At 35.7% G+C, this 22,240-nt stretch overlaps 1 protein-coding gene across 6 annotated transcripts in view; it reads right to left on the bottom strand.

The window, feature by feature from the left end:
- NPNT (nephronectin) overlaps positions 1 to 22,240 on the bottom strand; it is a 75,155-nt gene that overhangs the window by 42,708 nt on the left and 10,207 nt on the right. For 5 of the 6 annotated variants that reach the window (XM_023220161.3, XM_023220165.3, XM_023220167.2 and 2 more), the window contains exon 3: positions 878 to 970. In XM_023220161.3, coding sequence (XP_023075929.1) covers positions 878 to 970 — 93 coding nt within the window. Of the gene's footprint in view, positions 1 to 877; positions 971 to 15,436; positions 15,488 to 22,240 lie in introns of all 6 variants that reach the window. The other variant, XM_023220162.2, reaches the window with a different exon arrangement.

The raw sequence follows: 22,240 nt of genomic DNA, 5'->3' as shown, positions 1-22,240 counted from the left end.
TTAATTAACAAGACAAGCCTTGTCTGACTTGTTAGCATGAGTTCAAGGATCACATTTCCAAATATATTTTTTCATCCAAAACTAATATAGTAGAAAAAATATGGATTATATAGACCATAGCTCTAAGTTGACATGCTAGCTCTTTTACTAACTCTGTGAACCTGAGCAAGACACTTAATATTCCTATCCCTCAGTCTCTCCAAATAAAAAATGGATTAACAATAGATTATACCTTAATTATAATAAATAATGCTCTACTTCCTAATGTTGTAACAATAAAAATGGATAATATATATAAAGTACCTGCGGCACTATGAGTGTTGAATAAATATTTGCTTCTATAAACAACTGATACTGAGTTTTAAAAAAAGTGCTTGCTAAATTAATCATTTTTATTTATCATGGAAACATTCCAAACTGGTCAGTAGTTGAAGGGAGATTTAATCACAGAATCAAAGGGCTCAGAGTTAGGAGGAAACTCCAAATTTCAAATCAAACCCCCTACCTGACTTTAGCATTAAAGGGAAGCAGTACCTGGGGTCTGAGGTGGTTAATTATTTGGCCAAGGATTTCCAACTAGTTAGTGGAAGAACAAGGAGTACCAGAAGGCTTCTAAATTACTGATGCAGTGATTCTTTTCTTCAAAATACATTTGAATTAGTATCAGAGAATAAGAGGATACAATTTGTTTAATTGTCCTTTGATAAAAAAAATTTTACAACATTTATCATTAATACATTTTTATTTATCAGCAAAATGGCAGCTCACATATTTGTGGAAAAATAGCTACAGAAAGTAGTTTGAGATAAGAATATTTTTAATTTGGGAGTAATAGAGGTGTCTTTGATTGTGTATTTATGTCAGACTGTTTTCCTACCTTGATTGCAGGTTTTTCCAGCATATCCAGGATGACACTTGCACTTGTTCGGCCCAACACAGTCACCATGTTTGCATCGTGGTTGGCACACAGCTGTGAAAAGAAGATGGCATGCGTTATTTCTAGGTCAGCGAAACACCAATCATATAGCACTAATGTCGTGTATTAGTTTAATAATAAAAGAAAAAAAGGAGAATTTACAACAAAGTAGCCAAAATATACAAAATCAGTTTCCTATAAACATTCTGTAAGCTACACACACACACACGTGTTATGTGTGTATATGTGTGTATGTGTGTATCAGTTGAGGCTGAATTTTAAATTCAAGGACAATACTCAAATAGTCAAATAAAAGAAAACCTAGGTAAAACTATGCATAAGCATAACTGATATTTGTTCATAGTTACAACTTTACAATGTCCTGTACCCACAATTTCAAACTCAATTTCTCAAATATACTTCAAATAGCAGTGCTTAGTCCACAAATACTAAGTATGTATGAAATACAGATAAATTTCTAACTAAACATAAAATATTTATTTTACTAGAAATAATATTCCTAAGTATGAAATGATTCAAAATGAAACAAAAACTAAAACAACATTGTTTTGGAACTTCAATTCAAGGGTATTTCTGTATCTTGATCTTTCTTAATCCTAACATTACAACTGCTTTTCAATCTATAATGGCCTTTCTATGCCCTAACATAGCAAATAGGATGTTCTCAGTTTGACATTTACTCTTTTCCATCAACTGAGTTCCACTTTCTCAAGACTTCAAAATACTATAAACCATCACTCAAATATTTTCACTGCTTAATTGGAATTTATTCTGCTTATTCTCTATCAGTAATTCTCAGCTGGGGGGTACTTTTTCCCCCTGTGGACATTTGGAAATGTCTGGAGACATTTTTGGTTGTCACACTAGGGAGAGGATACTACTGGTATCTAGTGGATAGGCGCCAAGGATGCTGCTAAACATCCTAAAATGTTCAGACAACCCGCCACAACAATAAATTATCCAGCCCAAAATGTCATCGTGCCAGACTCAGAAACCCTGCTCCGTACCAAATATGTGCATGTCCCTATGTCAGACACTATAATAGACGAAAAATAATTGTATAGCACGGCACTGGTCTCAAGGAGTCTACAATCTAGATAAAAAGACAAAACCACGTTTCTTATTCAAAACAATATTTATTCATCAGCAATATGAAATCTGTGAAGAAATCATCTCACAAGCAAATCCATATACATTCGTGCAGAAAGCCTCATAGAGGAGGCTTATGTTGAATCTTGAAGCATGAGTAGACAGAGAAGGGAGCAGACTACCCAAGGAGAAGAATATTTCATAGCCGTGTAAGCCGCTGTTTAGTTAGGAGACACACAGGGGGCTCATTAAGCTAAAGACATGGGTAAATGGTGGAGGAAGAGTGAGAAACAAGCAGGTGAGTGGTATCAGGTGATTATGTTCCCTACATTTCAGAATGAGAAACATGCACTTTATCTCTAGGAAATGGGAAGTTTCCATATATTTATCATCATCAGGAGAACTGCCTGATACAAATCAAAGCTCTGGGAATCTTATCAAAGCGTTGGTGATGATATGTAGGATGGACTGGAGAGAGTTTAGAGGCAGAGAGGACAGTTGCAAGGCCAGTGAAATAGTTTAGGTCTGACATGAAGAAGGTATGATTTGTGTTGGTGACAGGAAGAAATGAGCTTCGATAATCACTGAGTGAAGAGCAGATAGTCCTTGAAGAGCAAGGGCAATGGACTCAACAATGACCCCGAATTTTGAAGCCCCTGACACCTGTTCCTACCCATTTTAACCCATGCTGTTTTCCATTCTGGGATATGCTCTCAGTTTCCTCTCTGATAATTATCAAACATTGTTTCCTTTAAGACTCTATACTGCTGCGAAACTGATGTGCATGTTTTTTTTTTTTTTTCTACGTTTCCTTGCCCAACTCTCACTAACCCTTCCCTCACCTTCCATTCCATAGGGCTTCTTTGCTAATTTTAGTTTCAGGCCTTCCTTGCCTGTTTGTCATCCCAGCTGGACCCTGTACCACCACAAATCCTTAGACAGTGCTGTGTAGGAGGTATTTAATGTAAAAGACTGCAGAAAGAAAAGACGAGCAGAGTGTAAACGATAGGGAAATGCCCTTGAAAAATTCTTAAAATCTGATTTTAAACATGGCATTAAATTCAAAGGGAAACAATTGTGTTCATATCTGTGAAATGAAATAAACTGTCCAGGAGGGCCTTTCTAATATTACTCTTTAGCTAACTGTACACTCGGCGGATGGTTTATGTGCAGTTTAAAATAAGTTGCAGAAGTAAGCCACTCTATGTAATTTCTAGGCCCTATCACCAAGAAATATCAGCTTAAAAATTATTTTTAATCTAAAAAGATGATCTTCCATAAATCTACACATATATGTATATTCATGCAACCTGAATAACCATGTATCACTGAGGCACACAGAATGCCATATTGAAAAAAATGTAAATGTCTCAAAATCATTAAGTGCAAGTCCAGGAAATAACCCCTTAAAATAATTGGAATTCGGAAAACTCTCTCAAAGCATGAAAAAGTAGTTTTAAAAATACCACTTAAAAATACAAAAAATTTATTTAGTACACTTTATAAAACAATTAAACTTGAGGCCCCCAGGCTGTAGCCTTTGGACCCTCGACCAGCTTGATAACCATCAATTTATAGCACTTTCAGGTGCTTTATAGGAACAAAGTTTTTATTGTTTCCTCTTCCCTTTTTGTTATGTGTTCTCAAGCAGAGTGCCCTAATCTTGGGCACATCAAATGCACACATTCCAACAGGCCAAGACTGTTAATGTTTCTTCCATGTTTAGGGAGTCCTATTTCAAAACAAACTGTTGTTTGCAGTTCCATCTGATAGGCTATTCAGTGAAGTAACCAAGAACCCTTAGATTAGCCAATGGCTATTAAATGCGGTAGGACACCTATAAAGTTGATATAGTCAATTTCTTTATTCTTAGAAAAAGAAAACCCTTTGGAAACTGTTGCACAAAAAGATTTTCTCCTTTATAGCACAAAGTTATCTTTCTGGCATTAGGTCTGGAATGGAATTCAATAAATATGTATCAAAGGTTTGTTACATATACTGTATTATAGGAGGCAAGTGTGGCGGGGGATTAGAGAGTCACAGAGGGTATGAAAAATTAGCTGTAGAACTAAAATATATCAGCTAAACCACAACAAGGGCTTTGATAGAGAGGTGAAAGAACCAAGGAGGGTGTGTAAAAACTACAACGGCAGGTCGGTGTGTTACAGGCAGTGTGTTAGAGGTAAGAGCAGTGGAATAGGAGACAAAAGACTTTCAGAAAATAAGCAAAGTGGTGGGGGCAGTAAAGGGGACTGCTTCTTAGTGAGTGCAAAGTGTTCTCGTGGGGCTACAGTGTAAAGTGCTTAAAACAGCAGATGAGATCAAAAGAAAGGCCGAGACAGATCATAAAAGGCCAGCTGCATTATTACCAATATCTCTTTCCCTTCTGCTTTAATATAGAATGGCTTTTAACATTTTTATTTTTTTGAGTGGGGGATGAGTTAGTAATGGAAAACTATATTCTCTATTCTCCTTGGCAGATATGGACAGCCAAATGACTAAATTCTGGCTAAATGGGATGAAAGCAGAAGTGATGGGGTGGGGCTTTGGAATGCTGTGTAAAAAGAGGGCTAAAAAACATGGCTTGTTCTGTGGTCTCGCCTAGAATGTGCATGTCATGACTGAACCACAGTGGCCTCTTTATGACCATGAGACGATCTTGAGAATGGAAAGAGGGTACAGCAAGAAGTCATAATATTAACCCTAAATCACCATCCTAGCAATTTAGGGCACTGTTCTTTGTGTCACATTACTTGTAGCTAAATACAATTCCTGACTTTCCTTGATCATTAGGCGGTGGAATCTGGACTTCGTCTGTGTTTATTATCAAGCCAGCAAAGGCTTCCTTTTGATACAAATTTAGGATAGAAGTGTTATGAGTAGATCCTAGTACAGAAATAAAACTTGTCAAATTTATTGTATACCTACAATACCATATACTCAGGGGAATGTAAAAAAAGAAACTTTATTTCTACATCTAAGTAAATAGTAAGTAAATTTCTACATCTAGATTAGAAAGTGCATAACCATTTCAAAACTGAGAAAAGTAATTCCCAACCTCTGTATAAACTGTCCCACCTTCCAATAACACACTCCACTGTAATGTGAGCTCTCAGGGGTCAGCAAAAACCAACCTTTTCAGCAAACTGCATTACTCTGTGAATATCAGGTCATCCTTCCTTCTCAAAAAAATAAAAAAGGATAAATGATCTATTTTCAGTGGTCTTCAAAAGCATTAAAAATAGAGTATATTCTTGTTTGGAGTAAACAACGTGCCTGCTGGTGCTACTGGCTATCAGAAAATGCAGCGTTGCTTCTCTGACCTTCGTGTGGATCAGGAACAAGAAGTTTGGGCCGTATTTGATGGTCTGCTATCACTAGCATCCAAATAGTGTTTAGCAATTTAATAAAGCTTAAATAAAGTCCAGGTAAAAATCACAGATAATCAACAAATGATAGACATTTTCCCCCAAAATCAGTTGCCAGAATTAAGTCCAAATGGGCAATCACACTCAAAATTTGCTCTCTTAACATTCCTGTAGCATAATCTCCAAAGTGCCCTCAAAATAACCTCTAAGTCATTGTTTTAACTAGAAAAAGAAACAAGTTTCAACTGGCAAAACAAACATAGTTATTTAATGTCACATGTCCAAGCCTCTTCTGTTTGATCGCAATCTAAAAGTTTAGTCTTAAAAATCCATCCTCGGAGTTCGTGACCAGCCTGGCCAACGTGGTGAAACCCTATCTCTACCAAAAAACTAGCCAAGTGTGGTGGTGGGTGCCTGTAATCCCAGCTACTCGAGGCTGAGGCAGGAGAATAATTTGAACCTGGGAGGTGGAGGTTGCAGTGAGCCGAGACTGTGCCACTGCACTCCAGCTTGGGCAACAGAGTGAGACTTGGTCTCAAAAATAAAACAATAGGCCGGGCGCGTTGGCTCAAGCCTGTAATCCCAGCACTTTGGGAGGCCGAGACGGGCGGATCATGAGGTCAGGAGATCGAGACCATCCTGGCTAACACGGTGAAACCCCGTCTCTACTAAAAATACAAAAAACTAGACGGGCGAGGTGGCGGGCCTGTAGTCCCAGCTACTCCGGAGGCTGAGGCAGGAGAATGGCATAAAACCTGGGAGGCGGAGCTTGCAGTGAGCTGAGATCCGGCCACTGCACTCCAGCCCAGGAGACACAGCAAGACTCCATCTCAAAATAAATAAATAAATAAATAAAAATAAAAATAAAAAAAATCCATCCTAACTGATGTAACTGGGTCTCTGAGAGTTGGAAAATAGTTTCTAACTCTAACATAAGCAGTGAACTATCAAATAAGTTATGAGAAAATTAAACTCCCACAACAATCCTATAATGTTTCTTATGTAAGGTAATAGTGCCGGGAGTAAAGTGCCAACATTTGAAAACTAAGGATATGTTGAGATGCCCAAGGAGATGGGGGCTCTGAAAAGTAACAAGGGAAAAGCCAATCCAATCTCAATGGTAGTTAGTAACTTGAGAAGGATTTTCTCAATATGAATAAGATTATCTTTAGAATTCCAAGAATCATTTGTAATTTTTTCAATCTACATCATGTTATTATGCAGACATGGCACCACTAAAAGCAGAACGAAAAACCTTGTCCTCCAGGTTATGTTCACAGAAAGAAAGGGGGCAGAGAAACATGCAAGGGCAGGGCAGAAGAATGAATAGATATGAAACTGGAAGACTTCACAAAGCTGTTATTATACCCAACAAGCTTCACCGAATTCAGATATGGACAAATTCATTTGAGGAGAACAAGAAAATATGATAAGGAATGACTTTTTCAAATGGTAATTGGCCTTGGAAGAGGGGAAGTTGCTGAAAGCAATATGAAACAACTCACTGCTATATTAATAGGACCTGGGTGGAATGGAGGGAAATTTTACAGTGGTCCACTGAAAAGTGCCCTGAGCCATTGCATAACATGTACAGAACAAAACTTAGATGAAAGAATCCTACTGTTCAAGATCCCCAGGGGAAAACATCTTTCCAGCTTTCCTAATACCCTGTACTATAGTGTCAATTATCTGATGGTCAAATCTAAATTCCTGCTGCAGTAAAAGCTGAATAACAATGCCTCTGATTGTTATCACTATAAGACATATTAAATGCCCTCATGAATACAGAACTCTAAACCATTTTATATGACTGACTGAATTTATCCTCATGATATCCATATAAGGCAGGAGAGAGTAACACTATCTTCATTTTACAAGTAAACAAGTAAAAATGCAAAATATTAAGTGACTTGACCAATTTCAGGAAAAAATGTCTTATCCCAGTTCCATGCTCAATCCACTACGTCTTCTGGTGGTCAGAAAAAGACCAGAAAGTCCAGCATTTTGAGTGCATTTGATTATAACAAAATACTAAGCAAGAAAGGATGAGAGGGGTAGAGAATGTTAATAATGATTAAAAACATAAAAGTAAGTAACATTTACATAACTTAAATACTTCTTAAAAGGAGGGAAAAGTTGCAGTTCAGACTACAATCTATAACTTAAGAAAACTATTTTGTTGCTATTTGCTCTGGGCTTCACATTTTATTTAACATCATTGCAATTAAGAACTTAACCACAAACCATAGTCAAATACCAATGTCAATTACTCAATGATAATCTGGAACATAAAGTTAAATGAAGTGTCCAGTCTTTATAATGTTGTCTCCCAAGAGCTGTCAATAACTCATTTTATTTTTGTGTCTGGGAACATCCAATTCAGACACATTTATCAAGTATCTATTTGATCTCTCACTATTTAAATTCCTGAAGTGTCCCCCCCAAAATAAGTGGCAGCATCTGCATATGTGCATCTCAAGCTAAGTTTTATTTGTCATAATTAAGCACTTTCCCTTTTCACTTAAAGAAATTCTCTGAGCACTATTGTTGTTTTCAGGTAACTAGAAATTTTAACTTTCTCTTTCTGTTTTCATTGTGCTAGAGTGGAATTTAGATTAATGCCAAATACGACTTAAAGAACACATAAGAAAGTGTTAATATTTATTTGGAAATTTTTTTTTTTTTTTTTTAGTAGAGTAACAGTAGCAATGCCCACAGCTAGCACCTGGATCTTTGCTTCTAAATATTGCACTCCCTAATAATGAGGAATGAGGGCTAGGGGAGGGAGGCTAGAATACGTTTTCTGTTGCAAAAAGCAATTAAGTACTCAAAGAATGGTAGAGACATGTGAAAAGAATAGGAGCTGGCTTGGAGGAGTTCCACTGACTAGATTTGGGATTGTTTGAGCATCAAGAAGAATAATAGTAGTTACTGATAACAATTGAATAAAAAAAGAATCTATGGTTCTGAAGTGATTCTAAAAAAGAAGACAAGTGAGCTTCTCTTCAAAGAAGAATACCTACAAACATGTAGAAGAAATGGTGAAACTTGAAAAACAGAACTTTACAATCACCATTGAAATAATTAATTAGAGGAAAGATTATCCATAGATGTTAAAACTTTCACCAAGTGAAAGTCTGTTGGGGAACAGGATATCAAAACAGTGTGAATGTATTACCCCAAGGTTACTTACTAATTATGAAGAAAAAAAGGTGTCTTTCAGTAGAGAAATCTGATGGATATCACTTCATCAAGCGATCAAACTTAGTATCACCAATAGTAGGACAAACTGACATATGTGCAAAAGGAATATCATAACATACCATCATCTATATAATATTCTTACAAATAAATTTAGTTCTGATCTAATGATGCAAAAGAAACAGACAAATTTAGATGATGGTGGATTCTACCAAGCAATTGATATGGACTCTTCAAAAATATCATTGTCAAGAAACAAACAAACAAAAGCGGTAGAATTGTTTTAAAGAAATTAAAGGGGCATGTCAACTAAATGCAGTGTTTGATTCGTAATTGGATCTGGACCAAAAATAAAAAAATCCATAAAACCATTATTGGGACAATTAGGGAAATCTAAATATGGATTGTTTATTACATAGTATTATATCAATACTAAATGTTTCAAGTGTGAAATGATATTGTGGTTTGTAAGTAAATGTCTTTGCTCTCTGGAGATGAACATTGAAGTGTTTAGGCATGAAGTGTCATTATGTCTGTAAGGTACTTAAAAATGGCTGAGGGAGAAAGAGAGAAGGGTCGGGTGGGGAAGGAAGAGAGAGAAAGAAAATGTGTAAAACATTAACAATAAGGATATATGAGTATTTACTGTTACTATTGCTTCAACTCTTCTGTGGATTTAAAAAATTTTTAATACAAAACATGGAAGAAATATATAAAAAGGAGTACAATAACATGAATACACTGACAACTGTTATTTAACTTGTGAGTAGTTGTTGACTTTTCAATGTAATTTAGAGAAAGGTTTACAAGTATAGATGCTGGAGTTAGACTGCTGGGATCCCAGCTCTACCACTCGGGAAATGTGCGACCTATACAGATTACCCAGCTTCTCTCTGCTCTGTCATTTTTAATTTAAAAAACAGTAAATTCACAAGATTCATAGAGAGCTTACTCACAGGTTTATTGGGAGTATTAAATGAGAAAACCCAAATAAAGTACTTAGAACAGTACCCATCTCATTATTAAGAGCTCAATAAAATGCTAATTATGATAAGGATTATAGGTATGACAAGAAGGAAATGCCCCAGTATCTAAGATACTATATTAAAAATTGGGGATATAAAAATTAATAGGAGAGCAAGTTCTCATCCTCAAGCACATAAGTCCAGTAAGGAGAAACAGAAGTAAGCAAAGATGTCCTGATAACAGATGCATGTTAAGGACACAGAAGAGGCAGTGATTAATTACATAGGTTCAGGAAAGTCAAAAAGGTTTGAAAAAGACGTAGTGCTAAAAAAATTCTTTCAAAAAGGAAATTTAATAGATATCTGAAAGATATATAAAAGGTATCTTTCATAATGTAAGAATTCACAGAATATAATGAAACACATTACAGTATTTCTTTTATTTGAAAATTATCATATTTTAAAGATCTGATACTGTAATTTTGAGCAGGTTTGTTAAGGAACCATCACAAAGGGCCAGAAAATTTTAATGTAACTATCATCAACTCTTTAAGCAACCGAAGTCTCTGTGTTTAAAAGAATCACTGATACATGAGTTGAAGTATACATTAATTATTTTTAAAATTAAATCAATTTTGTTATTGGGTCTTGACTAATATGATGTTAGATTTGTCAGTTTGACCTTCGGTGTTTTTAGTTTGCTTATTTGTTTTCTAAAGAAAATGATAATTATTCCAAATTTATCTGATGCAGAACCTTAAACAGAAATTTGAAAACAACTTAAATGTCCATCAATAAGGGAGTGGTCATGGAAGTGATGGCACAACAGTCTTTCTGTGTCAGACATTGTGGACTTCAATTCAGGCCTGAACTGTTGCTAGAGGGACCTCCCTAACCCATGATTTTGGCATGCCATTCTGCTCCTTATACTCATTCGCTGGCTCCTCGTCATGTTCATTTAGCTCATTATACTATTTCAAACACTCAGCATGGCATTCAGTACCACATTTCATGATGTGACCCTTGCCTATCCCACTGGCCTCATTACCAATCACATTCATAAATATAGCAGCTAATTGCAGTTCTTAGAAATACACGAGAGTCCAGGAAATGGCATATTTGGGGGCCTTGAAAAGAGAAGAACTTGCCAAAATTTATACTATTTGTAGGTGAAATCTAGTGGAGATAATTTCTTGGGCTTGTCTTCCTAGCTTCAGGACAGCAACAGAGGAATAAAAAAGTCCAATCTGAGAGTCCTTATGAAAACATCCAGGGAGGCAACTTAAGAAGGCCTGTATAGAAATTTACACTCTTTTCGCTCTTATGTAAATAATCAGGTCAAAACGACTAAGACTGGTAGCCTCATTTTGTGACCAAATAAAAACATTGTTCTATTAAAAAAAAATACACTCGAGTGCCTCCACACTTTCACATGGAATGCCATTTTCCCCCTCATCTGCTACACTAATATCTAGACAGGCTTCACCTGTTAGTTTGACCATTATCACCCCTAAGATTTTCGCCCCTCATGCTGAGTTTGTACCCTCTTCAGTGCTTTCATAAGCCTTTGTGCATACTTCTATCATAAATTATATGTATATACAGGTTTACTTTTAAATATATATATCTTACACCATATTTTCAGAGTTGTTTTTCTTATCTAGCTCCCTCACTAGACTTTGAGCTCTTTAAATGCACAGCACCTGCTCTGAAGTAGTGTACAGTCTCCTGACAAAGACAGACCTGACAGGTGTACAAGGTGTTAAAAGAATAAAGAAGGAGGAATTTCTCTGCAGGGAGGCAGGAATAGGAAAGATACGAGGAAAAACTTTCAAGAGGAAATGTGAGCTGAATTTTAAAGGATAAGTAGAAATTCGCCACGGGAATGGGTGAAGGACCTTTGACTCAGACTGAGCAGCATAAGAAAAGCCAACAGGCATGAAGCAGCAGAAGTCTGGAAATGCAAGGGCAGTCTACTGCGACTGGGCCCACAACAAGAAACAGTCCTCCACAGATAAGGCAATGTCAGCCTGAAAAGGTTTCTACTCAAATAACCAAGATTCTACCCATAGTTGTGAACAGCCGATGGTCTGTAAGCAGTAGATGGCACAATCAGACTACCTTTATATGTTTTCAAGCACATCAATTGATTTCTTTTTAGAACCTTAAGCAAGAGAGATCTATGATATGTAATAAGGTCATAAGGTAGGGAGACAAATACATTCATTTTCTCATTAAACTGTTTCCTGAAAACCACAATATGTTTATTAAGATTACACCTTGTCCATCTTTTTTTTTAAATCCCTTTTATTAATAAATAGAAATGACTAGCTCTTACACCTTCAAAAGTGTACTGAACTGAACTGGACGAGGCATTGCAGAAGCTGTTACACTGGTGTAAAGATGTATAAGACAGAGTCTCCACCTTCATGAAACTAATAGTCTAGCAGAACAAATAATATAGATCCATAAATAAACACAATATAGGGCAATGTGAGATATGCTTCATGCAGGTGTTATATGTAGAGGAAGTACAGAAGATTTGCTGCTGTGAAAATCCGGAAAGCAGACTGGAGAAAAGTGGCATTTAGGCTAGGACTTGAGGCAGGGCTCATTTTTAATACATTGTATTAGGACAGAATACAAACTTAAAAAATAAATGTGCTTGGCTGGGTACAGTGGCCCACGCCTAAAATCTCAGTACTTCGGAAGGCCGAGGTGGGTGGATTGCTTGAGCTCAGGAGTTCAAGATCAGCCTGGGCAATATGGCAAAACCCTGTCTCTACTGAAAAAAAAAAAAAAAAGCCCCAAAATTATATGGGCATGGTGGTGCATGCCTATAATCCCAGCCACTTGGGTGGCTGAGGCAGGAGAGTCCACTGAACCCGGCAGGCAGAGGCTGCAGGGAGCTGAGATCGCACCACTACACTCCAACCTAGGTGACAGAGTGAGACTATGTCTCCAAAAAACAAAAAAGTACTCATTCATTATTAACAATGACTCACTTTTAGTCAAACATTTTCTTATAGTTAGGAGTTGTGGTGAGGTAAACCAAAAAAAGGCAACCAAAAGAGGGAAAAAAAGAAAATATGTTTGTAGAGGATGACTTTTTTTCAGCCCTTGATATAAACAAATGTTGAATTATTAGTTGCTTACAACTGCAGGCCAAAATGGTAAACTGGAAAGACTTTTATTCAAGAATGTAAAACTATTAGATAACATTTCAGCAGATGTGGATTTTTACCTATCCCACATTCTTCTTCTACGGTTTAAAGCTTTTCCTCCATGGAGATACTTGTGGCAATAATCAATGTTGACTGAAATTGACGAAGGAAAAGGAAGGAAGGTTTGAGTAGGAGAATAGTGGAAAGAAATAAAATCATAGCCTGTGTTCTGTTCAGATCTCACCCTGCAATCCAAGCACATATCAAATCTCTCTACTTCAAAGTCTCACAAGCACTTCAAACTGAACACATCCAAAATTGGAATCATTCTCTGCACCTTCTCCTGTGTTCTCTGGCTCACCAAATGATGTCCCAGAGACTTGGGAGTCATCTTGATTACATCTTCTTCACCTTTCACGACCAGCATTACAGATACTGCAGCCACCATGTGACTGAATGTGAATGTGAATATAAGCCAGTTGCTGAGTCAAATGCTTTGGGGTTCCTCATTTGATCCTCATAAAAAAATCCTGAACTGTTATCTATATTTTATCAAAAAAGAAGCTGTAGCTCAGACTGTTAAGTTTCTCAAAAACACAATTTGTGGTGGCAGCAAGTCTGTCTGCCAAGCCCATGTGCCCCACCGCTGCCCTAACACTGTGTGCCTGTCCATCCTTTTTTTTTTTTAAGTATCTTTCAATCCCTCTCCTTCTCTTTGTTCCCACCACCACTACTTAAAATGAAGCCTAATTTCTCACCAGGTTGACTTCCTACAGGTCCCAGATATTTGCACTAAAGGAAGTGAGCCCCACAGGGAAATGAAGCACATGCTTCTTCCAAATGGGCCAGCTACTGAAGAGGTCCTAGCTGATAGACTCCTCGCAGCAATGCAGACCTACTGAGTTTTCAACCAACTCTTATATATCCATGTCTCCTGTGAAACACTGACAACTACATGAATTTCAAAAAATGTTAAAACACTCCAAGCAAAATTAAATTCACCTGAGTGCTAGATCTGATCCATTAGCACCAGGTATCCTCTGAAATATTATGTAATTTATCTGCCTAAAATCTTTACAGTGTTCCTCTACAATTTTGTGATTAAGGCAAATGTGTTTAATATGATATCAAAAGCCTTCCAGGAGTCAGCCCTTTCCCACTTCTCCCACTGCATCTCTCATCAGATGCCCTTCATACATATATCCCACATATGCTGGGTTGAGATTCTTACAGTTCTCGGAATGTGCTCCTCCCTCTGGCTCCTGAGTTTTAAATGCATTTTTCTGTGTGCCCAGGATACTCTTCACATGACTGATTTATCCCTTGGGATTCAGCTGGGCCATCACCACTCCATCACTGCTGGTCTGGGCTGCTGCCCCCTAAGACATGTTCTCACAGAATCCTATACCAAAACATGCCTCTTATTCAGTATTGCCTTCCTCTGTGGGCTTTCAATACTGATCGTGAGTGACGTGAATGCCTAGAGCTTCATTTTACTGGGATGATATCTGCAGTAGTTGGTCCTGGATCATGCAGGTATCATGCAGGTAATAGCTGGCTCTCTCTCTCCATTCTCTCTCTCTCTATATATATATAATATATTATAATAATATATAAATAATATATTTATGTATTTAATATTTAAATATATTATTATATACTTATATATTATATTAATATTTATTATAAATATATTATATTATATTAAATATATAATATATAAATATATATATTCATGACATGTGATAGTTTGTTCAATCAGTTTAAAGAACATTGCCAAGCCAGATGCAGTGGTTCATGCCTGTAACCCTAGCACTTTGGGAGGTCAAGGCCGGCGGATCACCTGAGGTTAGGAGTTCAAGACCAGCCTGGCCAACATGGCAAAACCCCATCTCCAGTAAAAATAAAAAATTAGCCAGGCATTGTGGTGGGCATCTGTAACCCAGCTACTCAGGAGCCTGAGGCAGGAGAATCGCTTGAACCTAAGAGGCAGAGTTTGCAGTGAGCCAAGATCATGCCAGTGCACTCCAGCTTGGGCAACAGAGCAAGACTCTGTCTCAAACAAACAAACAAAAAGAACATTGTCTTCTTAGAACCAATTCCATTAAACATTACGATTCCACATATTTCACCAAAGTTTTTCACTAAAGTGTCATAGGGTGATAAGTGACATCATTTACTGCCAAAAATATCTTTGTAAACAAGGAACCCTTTATGTACCTAAAACAAGAGCATAAATGCCCATAGGTGTTATTATAACTGTTTACATATGTCATGCAATAAAAAATATTTCTTACCTGAGTTGTTCCATGGAGAATTAATGAATATGAAATACAATTCCCTCAGGTTAATGATAGGCTGGTGTTAGTAATTTCATTTGGTGGACTTTGTTTTTATATTTGCTTCTTTAAGTATTAAAAACATAAACTGTCCTTTAGGTTAGAATGGAGGTCAATTTATTAGATTCATAAAACAGAAGAAAGGAATTATCAACTGAAAGGGAAAAGTTTAATGTAATAAATTAATTAAAATTAACTTACTATAATTATGTATGGAATAAACACATCTCTAAGAAATATATAGTTTTCCTAAAGAGAAGCAACTCAAAAACACAACTAATGTTTTGTTTGTAGCTTTGTAAAATTATTTAGAAGGTATGCCTTTCAAGACATAGATTAGCCAAAATTATTTCAAGAAATATGTTCATCTAACCTTTGAGCTGGCACCTTATCCTGGCTATTCTCTGCCTTAAGACGTAGAAAGCTGCAAAACAAATGTCCAAAAAAAGAAATTCCAGATCTTTTCTCTGTAAGGAGGCTGGACTTGGGTATTTATCAACTTGTTACATTCCCGGAGACTTACACATATTCAACTTTCAGTGCTTTTCTGAAACAAAAAAAAATCTAGGACATGTTTAAAATAGTAATATTTTAGTCACCATTTTGTTATAAAAAAAAACATTTCATAACAAAAATATTAACCAATAATTGAAGTTATGCTATTCTTCTATAGTCCAAATTCTAAATTAAAATATTTCAGACCTTTTATGATGCTGTACTTTCAAATCCAATTTTTCATTTCCAGAATATTAAGTTCTGATTCCTAGAGACAGTATCCTTTTATTTAAATGGGAGTTGGAAAACACATGTGAAAAAATTTAAACTTTTGATCAATTAGTAAGAAAGGCTAATAGTTTTAAAATTGATACATTTTTACTTACCTGTTTCTTACATACTGTATGCTCCCTTCTCTCTCCAACTTTGGGGAGGAAATATAAATTTTTTTCTTCCCTTCCACAGCATTTTCTTCTTGCATGGCTGCTTTGGTTGTCAATAGCAACAAGAATTACCATGAAAGCACAGCCATTTAATTTGAACATACATAAATAACCCAGTTTGATGAAAGTAAAGGGAAGAAACTTGAAATGGTACTAATAATGGTCAGTGTTTGATCAACCTAGAGATTTTAGAGGTAAAAATGGGATAATTTTATTTTTCTCTTCTAATTAATGCCTTTAAAGGATTAACTAGCCATTGTAATTTACAATTATATATTTATTTGTATAATTTGTATAATTTAAAATTAGGTGAATGGGGCCTTCTTTTGGGTAATACTAGAAGAAAAAAATTCTAAGTCTAATTTGACTTAATTGAAGCAATAATTTAACTATTGATCCAGAATGATTGCTATGTATTTTTAAAGACACATATTACATTTGCTTGCTAGACTTTTTTCTTTTTTCATATTGGTCAGGTTTCTACTGTTAATTTGAAAAGAACTCACCATATCTTGATGTTGACACATTCCTTAAATAGAATAATAAAATACATCAGGTACAATCTAAGCAAACAGCTGAAATCAAAGTGTAAATAGCAAATTACATTCTGGATCACACATGTTATGACTATGGTTATATATGAGAAAGAAAAAATATAAAAGGATACCGTTTCTTTAATATTATTTAATTGCCAATTTTGAATCATCAAATTTATAAGGAAAAATACTTTATTATAAGAAAAGGTAGAACAACTTAATAAAGAATAGCAAACATCATTATGTTCTAAGTAGTTGTATTAGTACCAAATAGCCAAACAGTTTTGTATAGTTTATTTTATCCTTGTAGTATCTTAAGGTTGGGTCATATTTTTCCTACTTACCATAAGTTAGTCTTGAAATACCTAGATTTAGTAAGTTTTATGGTATCAATATATAACTGACTTCAAGATAAAATTTTAGCCAATATCCTATATTTTTTAATTTGCATTTTAAAACTACACAAAACTGCATTTTATGTCAAAGCAATGTTAAATCTGGAATAGATTACTTCTAGGAAGTTTCTGGGATCTATTGTCTATTGAAGGATAAGGAAATTTTTATACGCAACCATCACAACAATTTTTATGAAAGTTGCCAGAAATAAATGCCCTACACACATTTTTTTTTGCAGTATAAACCCCACTAAAAGATTCACTGAAATAGGATTCATTCATAGCACATAATACTGAAAAATCTGTCTCATTTTCTCTTGATAATTTGTTGCTCTATAGCCATCATAAAATGGCCACAGTAGCAAATACAAGCAACATTTCAGCAAAGCTACTCAGCTAGCTTAGAACTCTAGAACTCTCTCTGGCAATTTGCCTAAGAACCCTTGCTTCAGTTCATCTGAAGGTTCTTTACTATATGTGGTTGAAATTAATAAGCACTCTGATGATTTTATGAAACTGTGACTCATAAACCAGAGAAACTAAACTATTTGGGGATTATGTTTCTTGCTTGCTAAACACAGGTTTATGGGTTTGGAGCCAGTCCTGAACTTTGGACAGTGTTAGGAAAACCCAGGATAAGAAACCTTAAAGAACTGAGCCTTTTTTTCTTTTTTTTTTTTTATCCAAAGGTATGCCCATCTTCTAATGTATAGTTTCATTTACTGTAAAGAATTATAAAATGTCTAAATATTAGGCCAAGTATAAACTTTGGAAAAGAAATAATAAAATGCTACAGGCTAAGACTGCTGATGCAGTTACCACATGACTCAGACTGGAGGCATACAGCCCCTTAAGCAAGCAGCACAGCATGACACATGCACTTTGTTAAAGGTGATAAATGCCAGGTGCATGCATAAAAGGGAAAGGTCCTCCCTGACACAATGTACTTCTGCCTCCCAACCTTAATCATCACCTAGAAAAAGCAATAGCTCTAAAAAGGTCTCCATACCCCAATCTTAATTTTCATGCTATATTTTTCATTGTCAAAAACATTGATATTAGCCTGCAAACTCTTCACAGACAACTACCTAACTCTGTACATTTATAACACCAACATCCAAGACAACAACAGATCCTATGGACAACAAATTCAGTAGCAATGTGGATGATCCCAACTTTCAGTACACTAGTTTAGAACTATTAAAGATATAAAAATTTCTTCACACCTCAACACAAGATTTAAGAACACAGCATTTAGCAAACCTACACATTATTTCTTCATAATTTTATACTTTTCTCCCAAAAGGCAATTGTTTCAAAAATCACTTCTGCCTTAGTTAGGAAATGAAACTATACATCAGAATGTCTTAATTCTTGGCCATACATAGACACCAAGACGCAATCTTTTAATTCTTCAGTGATGTAAAAACTCAACTCAAGAGACAAGAGACCCTGAAACCACCATTATCTATGTCAAACATCATAAAATATTTCTATAATCATGTAAACTTGAAATAATCTATTACCATAGTTAGTATACACAATGTAAAATCAACTCTAAACACACAAATACACTAAAATTTATAAATAAACATAAACTGTGATTTGTGTTTTTCTATTATCAATGGCTTTGCCATTGTTGGTATGTAAATATTTTGCAGATAATTACCAAGTACCTACAAAATCTTAACACAAAAATAAAATAGAGGCACTAAACACTTTAGAACATTATTTTGGTGGGAAGTTTATGTTTGGAAAGTCCATCCATGGAGTTTCTGAAATTCAGCAACACAAACCTTTGACCATTTAGGGGCTTTCCTTAGAAACTGAATTTAAGAACTTTGATTTATGAAAATAAAGCTAGTCCAGGCACGGTGGTTCCCGCCTGTAATGCCAGCACTTTGGGAGGCTGAGGCGGGCAGATCACGAGGTCAGGAGATCGAGACCATCCTGGCTAACATGGTAAAACCCCGTCTCTGCTAAAAATGTAAAAAAATTAGACAGGTGTGGTGGCAGGTGCCTGTAGTCCCAACTACTCGGGAAGCTGAGGCGGAAGAATCGCTTGAACCCAGGAAGCAGAGGTGGCAGTGAGCTGAGATTGCACCACTGCAATCCAGCATGGGTGACAGAGGGAGACACCATCTCAAAAAAAAAAAAAAAAAAAGGCAAAAGGTTTTCAAAAATCAACATGGTTTTTGGCAAAGTAAGCATAAATCCAAAATTCCTAGCTGTGTTTTCCTTTTGTGTATATTATCACAAATTTAAACTGTGATGACACATTTCCTAACATTTCAGAGTTAGTGAATAACATTTACAAAAGGCAACCCTAACCTTGTGATCTGATGATGTTATAGCAAAGTAATGTCAGTTCTGGAGAATTTATATTATTAATCTACAGAATGGTTAAAAAGATATTGATCAAATGAAGTGTTTGGTTTTAAAATTTAGTTAAATCTTGACTCTCAACATGCAAATAACCCATGCCAAATTCTTATTCTCAAATTTGCACTCCCTTGGCATCTAGTAACTACCAAAGCTAATGTATGGCAGAAAATGAAGGCTTCTAATAAAATATGATCAGAATAAAACTGTTTGTTCTCCAAAACAACAACTATATTCTAAAGCTAAGAAATCACTTTGATTATTCATATCTCTTTCCTCCCATCAGAGTTAAGAATAACAGGTTGATTTAACAGTATTTCAGCAGGCTAAGTTTAAACTAAAATTCTTCAGAAAATATATAAAATAATATAGAATGAAAAAATAGATGTCAGTATTTTACCACACATCATAATGCTTTATCATGTCTGGCCTGTAATATACTCCTTCATTCTGGCTTTATTAGAAATTTTGTTAGTGATTCTATTATGGCCATAACTGTGTCTTTAATTATGTATCAGTAGCAATAAAATCAGAAAACTTAAAAAGAAGTCTTAGTGAATTAAAATAAAAAGTTTATTTGTATTTGATATTACTTAATTGAATTATTTACCTTATAACATACCAATTTTTAAATAACTGGTATATTTTGCACCCCAATTTGCCCTGGCATGTTCCCAAGGATGTACCGTCAATATGCTACTAGTATTTTTCAATGGTTGTAGTTGGTGATTGATATCACTTCGAATTTTTTTCAAGCCAAATTATCTTGGCTACATTTTACTATCTTTGAAGACTGATCATTTGTTTGTTCCCGTGAAGACAGAAAACCTTGACTCTGGCAATGCTAACTTTGTCAGCTCGCCACCACGTTGATATAGGGTGACAATTCAGACAGGCAGATTCTTGGTTCACGCTTGTCTCTGCAGAAAAGGCGTTTGAAGACCTTCTTTTTGTTACTCCCAAGGAGATGCGAACCTTACTAGATTGCTGCCCTCTCAGAATATCATTGAGTCATCTTTTTTAAAATCACTATTTGCGTTTTTTGAGAGAGAAATTATCCTACGGCATATGTGCATCAGGATTTCAGGTTCTATTGCCTAGGGCTTCAAGAGTACATGAGAATCAGACCTTCCGCACACCCCAGTGAAAAGATGACTTAGGTTTGGGTACGGGATGTTGATATGCAGAGTATTGCCTACAGACTCTGCTTTGAGTCTGTTCAGGTCTAAGCAACTTATAGAAATAAACCCTTATAAATCCAGGTGAATTAAGAAAACAGTTGAGGTTACTTTGATTCCCTGGAACACCTATAGCAATCAGGAACTTTGGGGAAATAAGCACTGGTCAGGGATTCTGTTGTTCCTGGGCTCACTGGTCCATATCCATGTATTGGCATCAGTAGGGTAAATGATGCCTGGGAACAATGTTCATGCCTTTCCTCTTTATTCCAAGCCACACTTGGCATGGAAATGAATAAGTATACAGCAAAATGGTGATGAATTTATATATTGCTATCCAATGGATACAAAATTGTTTTTAAAAAATCTCCCACTACTTTCTTTGCAGATCCTCCTTATACTGGAGCCTAGGCAGGGCCCTATCCATGCTCTATTCACAATGTCTCTGGATATCAACTCCATCAGTTGATTACTGATCTTCAAAATATATAGACTTAAAAAAGGAAGAAAAAATGAACTGGCCTTTAATCTGTTAAATAACACAGGGAACTTCAGAACACTGTTAGTGATTCTAACCTGAAACGATCTTGTCTATTCTGGAGCTGTCCATCCAAAGCCCTATACACTTCACTCATCACAGCTAGATATTCTGGGCTGGATCCAGCTGAACTGTCAGAAAGCTATGTACATAATGCTTCTTAAACTATGTGTAGAACAGCTTTCCATGAACTGTACTTTTAGAGTAAGGGCCTCATCTTATGTTGACGGATATTCTATGAAACAGCTTTTCAAAAACCACCACTGGCTTCATGGTAGGAATGTTGCTGTGGCCCCTTCCATTCCATCATTCACTACCACTCTGCAAAGGGCCACGTGAAAGTCTTCCTTCAGAACTACATGAAGGAAAACCGTAATTCCTGCCAAATAACTGGTTTGCTTTTTCCCTAACAAAGGACACAAATTAAATCAGCAACAACATCTTTTACCTTTGGCTACCAGAAGCTAATAACCAAATTGTAGTATGTATATAGGATCCTATGGCTTACATATCTGCATTTGAAAAACCCTCCACCTAATATTTCTATTTTACTCCCATTTTCCTCCATGTAGCCCCTATTTCCTTATTTAATTGTATGAATTTCTGGAAGCCACTTTATATACTTTCCCAAACAAGACAGGGCATAAACAAATAGAAATAAAGAAATCAATTTATTTTTTAAGGTATCTTCTAAGGAACCAAAAATAGAAGGTGACTGAACAGAAAGTTTCTACTCTGTAATATTAGCCATGATTGACTCTCCTTTACGTCACATATTTAACATAAGAAAATTTGTAACAATAAAATGAAAGCTCTTCAATTATTATACTAATACAGAAATCAAATGTCTTTAGATATGTCCTCCATATCTAAAGGTACACAACAGTGATGATGATATATGCAGATACTGATTGCAGCATGTTATATAAAAACAAAATATTGAAAAGCACTCAAAGGTACATAAATAGGGGATTTTTAAGTTAATTATGGTACATTCGTTCATGTAATGGCATACTGTATAGCCATTTAAAAGAACGAGTCAGGTTTAAATAACTGATGAGGACTGCTTTCCAAAATGTAGTGTTACATGAAAAAAAAATCAAGATACAGAATCGTTTGTACTTCATGCCATCATTATTGAAAAAGGGAAATTTTGCAAATGTTAAGAAATCTCTACAAGGATCAATAGGAAACAGTGGTAGCCTGTTGG

This window comes from Piliocolobus tephrosceles, chromosome 3 (assembly GCF_002776525.5).
Source record: "Piliocolobus tephrosceles isolate RC106 chromosome 3, ASM277652v3, whole genome shotgun sequence".
In the NCBI taxonomy this organism is placed as follows: Eukaryota; Metazoa; Chordata; class Mammalia; order Primates; family Cercopithecidae; genus Piliocolobus; species Piliocolobus tephrosceles.
Note: the sequence above shows the minus strand (reverse complement) of the source record. Positions and strands in the feature narration are given on the sequence as shown.